This window comes from Coloeus monedula, assembly GCF_965178545.1.
Source record: "Coloeus monedula genome assembly, contig: HAP1_SCAFFOLD_348, whole genome shotgun sequence".
Classification (NCBI taxonomy): domain Eukaryota; kingdom Metazoa; phylum Chordata; class Aves; order Passeriformes; family Corvidae; genus Coloeus; species Coloeus monedula.
This window is the reverse complement of record NW_028120601.1, coordinates 72148-82114: the sequence shown is the minus strand read 5'-3', so window position 1 is coordinate 82114 and position 9967 is coordinate 72148. Positions and strand designations below refer to the sequence as shown.

General features: G+C 59.4%; 1 protein-coding gene across 1 annotated transcript; it reads left to right on the top strand.

Annotated features, from left to right (window-relative positions):
- Positions 1-4792: 4792 nt before the first annotated feature.
- LOC309585790 (olfactory receptor 14J1-like) lies at positions 4793-5764 on the top strand (the record flags this gene model as incomplete). The annotated part of the gene is made up of 1 exon (XM_082303650.1): positions 4793-5764. One exon carries the CDS (start codon positions 4793-4795, stop codon positions 5762-5764), a length of 972 nt encoding a protein of 323 aa, XP_082159776.1.
- Positions 5765-9967: the final 4203 nt, after the last annotated feature.

Here is a 9967-nt window from a genome sequence, read left to right as displayed (position 1 = left end):
CACATACAGCTACACAGCTCTGCCCACAGCTGGCAGGGAACGTTCCTTCAACAGAAAAACCACCAAGAAAAAGAGAACTGCCCCCAGCAGAGCTGTTCCCTCCTGCAGTAGTTACACCTGCACACCCACAGCGCCTGAGACTGCAAGCAATGAGCATTCCCTGGGCACATGTGCAGCCCAAGCAGCTCGAGGACAGCCTTGCAGCAGGACTGCTCTCAGCTGAGCCAAAAAGGCCCCTCTGGCAGCTGCAGGGCCATTGCAAAGGGCAAGGGCCAGAGCCTGGGCCCACGGCGGAGGAAAGGGCTCTCAATTCCCCTGCCCTGCCACCTCAACCCTGTTCCCAGGCTGCTTCCCACACAGGATTGCTCTGCAGGACTGCGGAAAGCTGAGAGGCAGCTCTGGCTTCTCCACTTCTCCTGTGCTAAAGCTGCCTGGCAGAAGAAATGGAGGGACAGCTGTGGTGGCACAATCCCTCCCGGCCCAGGGCCCAGCGCTGGGAAGGTCTTTCCGTGCCGAGGCTTTGCTGCGGCCAAGGAAAGCTCCTGGCTCAGGGTCACCTTTCCTGCTGGGCCAGAGCCCCCGAGTGGCCCAGCAGCAGCAGAGAATTCCAGCACAGCCCCGGCACGGGCAGGGCGGCCCTGGGCGGGCTGCGGGAGCCGGCAGCGCCTGAGCTCAGAGCAGCTGAGCCCGGGGGCTCTTGGCCAAGGCCGAGGCCCAGCGAGCATTTCTCAGCTCGCAGGGCGGCCTGGAAAGGTGCTGGGGGGGATCATTCACCCCCCAGGGCGGTCCCAGTGGCTCCCAGGATTTCCATGTCCGTGCTCCCAGCGCTGCTCCCAGCCCTGATCCGTGGGGATGGCAATGTCCCGCTCCCTTCCCGGGGCAGGCTCACACCTGAGCCAGGTGTGCAGGGCAGGACCTTGCCCTGAGCCCAAGCCCTGTCCCCCCTGCAGGATCTGCTTCCCATCGGCCTCTTCCTCCTGCGGCCCCAAGCCCAGCTCGGTGCTGAACGAAGGGCGCTGGGCCGGGGTCATCCCCCGGCGGGGGCTGCGCACCCCCTCTGCCCCCTCCCCAAATTCCCTCCCGGGGCAGCAGGGGCTGCCTCAGGAGCCCTGGGGCTCCTGGGGCTCCGTGCTTTCCTTCCTAAGGAAAAGAACCATCCTTCCCATCCAGGCTCCCATGGCCAAAACTGAGATTCTACCTCCCAAATTCTGTCTATCCAAGGATTGCTCCCAGACAAAAGCTGCCATGAGAGACAGGTCTGGCTGCCCTCGCCCATGGTGGCCACCTCTCATCTTCTTCCAAAACTCTTGGACTTTGTGCTTTTCTTTCATGTGGAATAAACCCATCCTTCTCAACAAGGTGCCCATGGCCAAAATTGGGATTCCACCTCCCAAATTCCTGATATCCAAGGGCTGCTCCCAGACAAACCTGCCAGGACAGACAGATGTGGCTGGCCTTGGCCTCTGGTGGCTGTGTCTCATCTGCCCCTGAAACCCTGGGGCTCGGTGCTGCCCTTCCTCTGGAGACCACTGTGACCCTGCGTGGCCTCGTGGAACCCAGGGGCCGTTGTGACCCTGCAGGGCTGGTGGCACCAAGGGGACCATTGTGACCCTGTGGCGTTCCATGGAACCAAGGGGCCACTGTGGCACTGCTGGCCCCAAAGAACCAAGGGGCCTTTGTGACAGGGCAGATGGGGAGGCCCAGAGTGGACACCAGGAGAAAGGAATTTCCCTCCCAGGCAGGGCTGGGGTGCAACACGTCCCCCAGAAGGAGTCTGGAGCAGCCCAAGGCTTTGTGTGCCCAGGCAGAGGCAGGCAGGACGCAGAGCTGCCAGCAAAGGAAGGGGCCAGCCAGGTGGGGCAGCCGGGGGGATGAGGACAGCCTGCAGGGACAGAGGCGCAGGGCAGGGACACCGTGGGACAGCCTGGGCTGCAGAGGGCAGAGGGATGGGCAGCAGCTGCAAGGCCCTGACAGAGCCAACTTGTGCAGCCCTTTGGCCACGGCTGCTGGCCCTGGCCCTGAGGCCAGGAGGGGACAAGTGACCCCTGCAGCCCTGGGGCCTCAGGGCCTCCTTGTCCCTGCCCAGCAGCCTGGCAGGGGCCGCCCCATGGTGCTGCCCTGGGCACTGCCCATCCCCACATCCCAGTGCCCCGGCAAGAGCCCTGAGCACTGAGGGAGGGACAGGATCTGCCTTGCCAGGGGCTGGGGCTCAGGCCTTGGCCCTTTGCACTCATGGAACACAGCCAGCTTTGCTCAGCACCAGAGACACCTTTCCCTTGCTTGTCCCCCCCTGCCATCGCTGCCTCCAGAGTTCTGCTCTCACTGGAACCTGGGGACACTTTCACGTGAGTCGTGTCCCTCACTGGGACCCATTAAAAGTTAAAGAAACTTTGGACTTCGAATCGGACTTTGAGTTCTTGGGAAGTTTTTTGAAGACACTCTGAGGGACTGAGTCTGATGTGAACAACACCAAAGGCCCGAGAGGGTCATTAAAATCCTTGTGCTGCTGCTGTGCTGCTGAGCTGGGCTGGGCTCCTGGCACAGAGGGAACTCTCAAGCTCCTGGCAACCAAGGAGAGCTTCAAAGAGGCAGCTCTGCTGAGGAGCAGCTCCTCTGCCAGCCCAGCAGGGCTGAGGGCACTGCCTGCAGGTACCTGGCAGGAGTGAGCAGAGAGCTGGCTAAAGCAGCTGGGAGGGCAGCTCTGAACTCATTCCTGGAGAAACCTTCCCAGCGTGGGACACAGTGAGTCTCTGGCTGCAGGGATCCTCTAGAGCTGGCCCATGGCACGGCTGCCATGGCTGTGAGGATGGCTCTGCTGCCGTTCCTGCCTTGGGGGAGGATGTGCTGCAGAGCGGGGCTGCCCTGGGCACCGTCAGAGGGACAGGGCAGGACGGCTCCTGCTGCCAGGGCCGGCTGCAGGCTGTGAAGGTGGGCAGCAGCCAGGGGTGCCCAGGGCTGTCCTGCAGAGCAGCTCCTGCAGCCCTGAGGGCTCTTTGCCAGGCCAGGGCATCTGCCACCTGCCAGGGGCAGCTCTCAGCCTGCCTGGCAGCTCCCCATGGGCGGTGCAGGGGAGCTGTGGCTGCAAGGAGTGACTCCTGCAGGGCAGGTCCTGCTGCTGTGGAGAGGCTGCTGTGGGGGCCAGGGCTGCTCAGAGCTCCAGCTCATTCCTGAGGGGATTTTCATGAGCACATTCAGGGCAGGAGATTCCTGCTTGAGTCTCTGCTTTCCTCAGTTTGTGCTCCCACTTTTCCCAGGCTCAGCTTGGTGGGAATGGAAACTCAGCTGTGCAGGTGGAGCAGGGGCTGAGGCTCTTAAACCATCCCACTGAGGATTCCTGGGAGCCTCAGCAAGTGCCTGCACCTCCGCGGCCTCCAGATCCAGCCAGCATCACCTTTCCATGGTGCCCAGGCCCGGGGGAGCTGCTCTTTAATCCCCGCAGCCCCGAGCGGCTGCCGGGCAGGGCTGGCCCAGGGGCTGGGCTGGGCTCCGGCAGCAGCGGCAGGGACGGAGCCCGGGCCGCAGGAGCAGCTCCCGGCTGGGACAGCTCCAGCAGCAGAGCCGTGGGCAGGGAGGGAGGGAGGCAGCGCTGAGGGCAGCCCTGCTGAGGGGAGCTGTGGCAGCTGCCGGGCCTGCCCTGCAGTGCAGACACCGCCCTGAGCAGCGCAGCCCCGGTGTCCCCTCGCAGCCAGCACAGCCCTCAGCCCGGGGGCTCGGGGCCCTCGGTGCCCTCCTGGGCCGGCAGAGCAGCACCAGAGATGAAGGGCATCTCTGCGGCCGCGGGCCCGTTCCTGCTGCCCGGGGCCTGAGGGCGACTGTCCTGCCCTGGTGCTGCCCGGGAGGGGCTGGGCAGCGCTGCGCAGGGAAAGGCTTTTCCTCAGGGCCCGGCTCTCTCTCCTTGCCCTGCTCAGCTGCTCCTGGCGCTGCTCAGGGGCTCTCTGGGAATGGCAGCTCCAGCTGCAGGCTCAGGCCCAGCCCTGGGGCTCCTCCTGTGCAGGCTGAGCACAGCAATGGGGTGTCCCAGCTCCCTGTGCCCCGGGAGCTCTGGGCACGCCGGGCTGGGAGGCTGGCAATGAGCCGGCTCTCCTCCAGCAGGGCCATGGACAGGACCCTCGCTGTGCCCTCGGGATGCCATCCCAGCTGTGAGCTGCCTTCCAGGGGACACTGGGGCCGGGAGTGTCCTTGGCCAGCAGTGGGGCTGAGACTCTGAGAAAGGCTGAGCCACTTTGCTCTGCTGTGGGTCCCTCTGCTCTCAGCTGTGCCAGGCTGATTTTCAGGGGAACACAGTGACTGCCCTCGATCTCAGGAGGGGCAGCTGGGGACAGATGGAGCGACAGAGCAGCTCCCCTCACCCTTCTCTGAGTTACAGCCAATGCTCTTGCCTTGCACAGCTCTCTCTGCTCTCCCTGGGCACAGCAGGAAACCCTCTCAAAGTGCCTTTGGCCGTCACCGTTCCTTAGCCCTGGCACAGGAGATGCTGCCCAGCTCCTCTGCCTCAGGAGCACTTTGGGCTGATGGAGTCCAGCCCCAGGACCGGCCCCTGTCCCCATTCCCATGTCCCCGCTGAAGCAGAGCAGAGCTGACTCCTCGCTGTCCATGGGCACAGCCCCTGCTCGTCACAGCAACGGGGCCAGATCCCAGCAGAGCTCCAGGCACGGGGCTGAGGGAAGGGCTCTGAGAAAAGGAAAACTGGGGGGCAGGGCCAGGAGAAAGGGCTTGGACATTGCTCAGCAAAGTCTCCCCTGACTCCTCACTGTCTCCTCCTTCAACAGCACTCCATGGCCAGAGGCTCAAAATGTGCAACAGCAGCTCCATCAGCCCCTTCCTCCTGCTGGCATTGGCAGACACGCGGCAGCTGCAGCTCCTGCACTTCTGCCTCTTCCTGGGCATCTCCCTGGCTGCCCTCCTGGGCAGCGGCCTCATCATCAGCACCGGAGCCTGCGGCCAGCACCTGCACAGCCCCATGTTCTTCTTCCTGCTCAGCCTGGCCCTCACCGACCTGGGCTCCATCTGCACCACTGTCCCCAAGGCCATGCACAATTCCCTCTGGGGCACCAGCCACATCTCCTACTCAGCATGTGCTGCTCACGTGTTTTTCTTTCTCTTCTTCCTCTCAGCAGAGGATTTCCTCCTCACCATCATGTGCTACGAGCGCTACGTGTCCATCTGCAAAGCCCTGCACTACGGGACCCTCCTGGGCAGCAGAGCTTGTGCCCACATGGCAGCAGCTGCCTGGGCCAGTGCCTTTCTCTACGCTCTCCTGCACACGGCCAATACATTTTCCCTGCCCCTGGGCCAGGGCAATGCCCTGGGCCAGTTCTTCTGTGAAATCCCACACATCCTCAAGCTCTCCTGCTCCAAATCCCACCTCAGGGAACTTGGGCTCATCGCTGTCAGTGCCTGTTTGCTCTTTGGCTGTTTTGTGTTCATTGTTTTCTCCTATGTGCAGATCTTCAGGGCTGTGCTGAGGATCCCCTCTGAGCAGGGCCGGCACAAAGCCTTTTCCACGTGCCTCCCTCACCTGGCCGTGCTCTCTCTGTTCCTCAGCACTGTTATGTTTGCCCACCTGAAGCCCCCCCTCCATCTCCTCCCATCCCTGGATGTGGCCCTGTCAGTTCTGTACTCGGTGGTGCCTCCAGCCCTGAACCCCCTCATCTACAGCCTGAGGAACCAGGAGCTCAGGGATGCCCTGAGGAAAGTGAGGACTGGATACTTTTCACAAGTTAAAATCTTTCTATTTCCTTCTGCCATGCGAGGAAAATTATGACTAGGATGCTTCTCAGAAGCAATAAACTCTCTCTTTTCTGCTCCAGAACCTTCAGAATTTAACTCTTTACAATCTTGGCCTCTTTTTCCTCTTTGTCCATATTTTCATTGGTGCTTTTTCTTATTCTTTTTCTGGTGTTATTCTGCTTCTTATAAAGTACTGTAGTACTACTCCTTGCATTTCTGCATGAACATCTACCTTTCTTTTGAAACACAAAGACTTTCAGGAGGCTTCTTCCCTGTGCATTTGAATCAAAACAAGGGGCTGTCCTGACCTTTGTGTCCAAGGTTTGTTCCTCAGCCCTTCTCTGGCTCTGCAGGGGCAGTGCCTGTGGGCAGAGCTGGAGGGAAGAGACTCCCAGCACAGCAGCACGGCCAGGGACAATGGCCCAGCCTCTTCCCACCTCTGCTCTTCCCAGCTCCACACTCCCTTTCCCGGCCCTTCTGAGGGTGCAAGGCCGGAGTGCTCGGGCAGCTCGGTCACTGTCCTGCTGCGTGTCCGTGCTGTGAGCACAGGCAGGGACAGGCCACGGGCACTGCTGGGACACAGCCGGGCTCCAGCACAGCAGCTCCATCAGCAAAGGGCATCTCCTGGGGCCAGGGCAGGAAGGCTTTGCTCTCCTCCAGAGCTGCTGTCAGGAATGTGCCCCAGGAATGCCCTGGCAAAGCAAACCCCAGTGCCCAGGGGCAGGGGGGAGTGTGCAGGGGGGGCACGCAGCAGTGTCCTGGCACTGCCAGAGCTCCTGGGATGGACCTGAGGGAGCAGCAGAGCAGGGCCTGGGCTGTGCCTTTGTTCCGGGCACAGCCTGGGAAGGTGCCCAGGGCAAGTGTCCCACACCAGCCCCTGCCACCAGCAATCCCAGCACTGGCCTCTGCTCTCCCCTGCAGGAGGTTGTTTGTCCCTGCACGGAGGGACACCAAGTGACCAGGCCAGCAGTCCGTGTTTGCTGTGTCCTGAGGAGCCTTCAGCAGTGCATCGAGTGGGTGTGGGGAGATGAACCTGAGTGAGCACAAACACCATCAGCAGCACTCGGGGCTGGCACAATTCCAGGGGCACAAACTGTGCCCTGAGGCCACTTCACTGCCAGAGTAATGTCCTCTGGGAAAGCACCTGAATTCTTTGCTGTGCTGAGAACTGCATGGAGAGAAATGTCCAGGGCAGGGAGGCTCCAGGGAAAGTGCTCAGGACAGCCAAGGGCTGCACAGAGAGACACCGGAGTGGTGGGTCTGTGGGGAGAAATCACAGCTGCCTCCCTTGGGAATCGCCCCCAGGACCTGGACAGGCTGTGCTGTGTTCTGGGCACTGACCTGGAACCGAGGGATGTGGAAAAGGCCTCTGGTGTCAGGGACGTTGGGAAGGCTGGGCAGGCACTGGCATTTGTCCCTCAGGGATTCCATGAGGGTCCTGCCAAGATGAGCTCTGCTCCTCCTTGGAGCCCTTCATGGGCATAGAGGGCTGAGAGACCTTTCCAGGACAGGCTCAGGCCAAGGAGCCCTTGAGTCTCTCAGCCCCCTGTCGGTGCCTGCTGGAATTCAATCCCCCTCCCCATCCCGCAGCAGCCCCGCATTTCCCTCCTCCAGCCTTGCTCTCCAGCACAGCCACGGGGGCTCTTCGGGCTCTTGGCTTTTCCTGCAGCCACCGAGGCCAGCTGAGCTCTGCCTTCCCCACACTCAGCCCTGCCCAGCGCAGGCAATGCCCAGAAATTCCCTGTGTGTCCCTGGCCTCGCTGTCAGCCCCGGCAGCGGCAGATGACAGAATGTAACCCCTGTAACAGCTTGTTTGCCAACACCAACCTCTGCAGAAAATCCAGTGCCATGGGGAGCTTCAGTCAACAATTTGACAAAAATCTGGGAACACGTGTGGGAAGGAAATAGCACCCAGGGCACCTGGACAGGGATGGAAGGAGAATATTCCTTACCATGGACACATCAGAACAATACTGCTGAGAATTGTAACATCTCCAAAGCGGATCTGGAAATTACATCAGGAAATATTGATCAGCTGACAGATTGCACTGATACCCCCTGGGGCTGTCAAATTCCAGCAGTATGGAATGGCCCTCAGACAGGACACTGGGAATGTTTTCAGCCAGTTCAGGGGTGTCTGGGCTGGGCAGGGAGCCCAGGCCTCCCACAGGACCCCTTAGAGGTGGGTATAAAATATCCAGATTTAACAAGGTCAAGGCCAAAGGATGCCAGGACCAAGGAAAAGTGGGATTGCCCTGGGACAGACACTTGAGCTGTTTGGAATGCTGAGGTCCAGCGGCTCCTGGCTGTGGCCCAGGCTCTGAGGCTGGGCTGTGTTTGTAGAAATGATTCTGCCTTTCTCAGGGACACGTGGGCTGAGCCAACAAACAAGGAGCCTTGGAGAGGCACAGAGTGTCAGCAGGACACGGTCAGATCCTTAGGAGCCCCAGGATGGGTGGGAAGGGATGGAATTTGGAGCACACGTTTGCCCCTGGGAGAATCAGGAGCACCACGGACACTGGGGGTATGAACGTTCCGTCCCTCGTGCAAGGAGTCACCACTGGGAACCCGACTGTGGGGAAAGGTTAAAGGGGATGGAACTGGGAAACATCCCAGTGCGGGAACTCCAGCGGGATGGATTTTAGAATCCATCTCTGCTCCGCAAAGATCTGCCTTTAGGAACAGACCAGCCCCACACCATTGGGCTCTGCAAATGGAAACTTCAGTGAATGCAGCTCCTTTGGGGTTTGCTGAAACAAAGGAACAATTGCCAGCCCCAGCTAAAATGACCTTCCAGAGCAGATTGGCTTTAGCCCCATTGCTGCTACATGGACAGGGAGTGTGTGGATTCTTGAACTGAAACAGCAACACTTGTTGTGTGCACATTCCAAATGTGATGCTGGATTGGATGATCAGGTAGAGAGGATAAAATCGGCTGCTGCATCCAGCAGGGAATTAAGGGGAGGGTTAGACAGTAACTGTTTGGATAAAATATTTAGAGGACTTGGATTTTCCCTGACTGATGGTTGGCCTCACTTTTGCAAAGTCTAACTGGGATCACAGCACTACTTGTGCTTATGACACTTGCTTTGAGCTGTGTAAAGAACATGGCTGTGAAAGCAGCTGAGGAACTCGTGGGATGTGAGTAAAGGAGCAGAGTGAGGCTTCTGAAGGCTTGAAGGGAAGAGAAGCTTCACAGCCCTCCAAGGGGGGGAGATTTGCCAGATGAAAAACCGTTTGCACCTGGTGGGTTCATACAATGCTTCTTCTCCAAAAGCCACTGGCCATGGACCCGCCCAAGGCTGATTCTGTGGGCAGCAAGCAGCCCAGGTGTGCCAACTTTCACCAGTTCACCGGGCAGTCAGGGCTGGCTTTGGGGTCAGCGACCACCAGGGACCCCCAAGGAGACCCCCAGGGCAGAAGAAGGGATGTGCAAAGGGGTGGGGGAAATCTGCAATGATTTTGGGGCAATGATGATCGTGTGTGTGTTTCTGGTGGGACAATCTGGGAATGTGTCTGTGAAGCACAGTCTGCAAACAGGAACATTCCTGAACTCGGCACACACGGCTTTGGGAGGGGCTCTCCCCTCGTGCATCCGGCCCAATAAAGAATGCTGCTGCTTCGTGCTGCGCTGGTGCTGAGGAGGTTTTGTTTCACTGAAGTTTTGGGAACACCTCTGTGCCTGTGTCACAGACCCACAGAGCAGCTGTGATGTCAGGAAGGGGCTGTGTGACATCACAGAGTGGGCTGTGACATCACAGAGTGGGTTGTGACATCACAGGGTGGCTGTATGACATCATAGAGTCTACTGTGACATCATGGAGCACCTTTGTGACATCACAGAGTGGTTCTGTGGCATCACAGAGTGGTGCTGTGGCATCACAGATTGGGCTATGACATCACAGGGCAGAGGTCAGATATCATCTAGCAGACTGACATCACAGAGCACTTGTGACATCACAAAGCAGGTTGTGACATCACAGGGTGCTGGTGTGACATCACAGAGTGGTCGTGTGACATCCCAGAACAGGCTGTGACATCACAGGGTGGCTGTATGACATTAGAGAGTCAGCTGTGACATCACAGAGCAGCTGTGTGATATCACAGAGAGGACTGTGACATCACAGGTGGTGTGACATCACAGAGTGGCTATGACATCACAGGGTTGCTATGTGACATCATAGAGTGAGCTGTGACATCGCAGATAAGGCTGTGATATCACTGGGCAGAGGTCTGA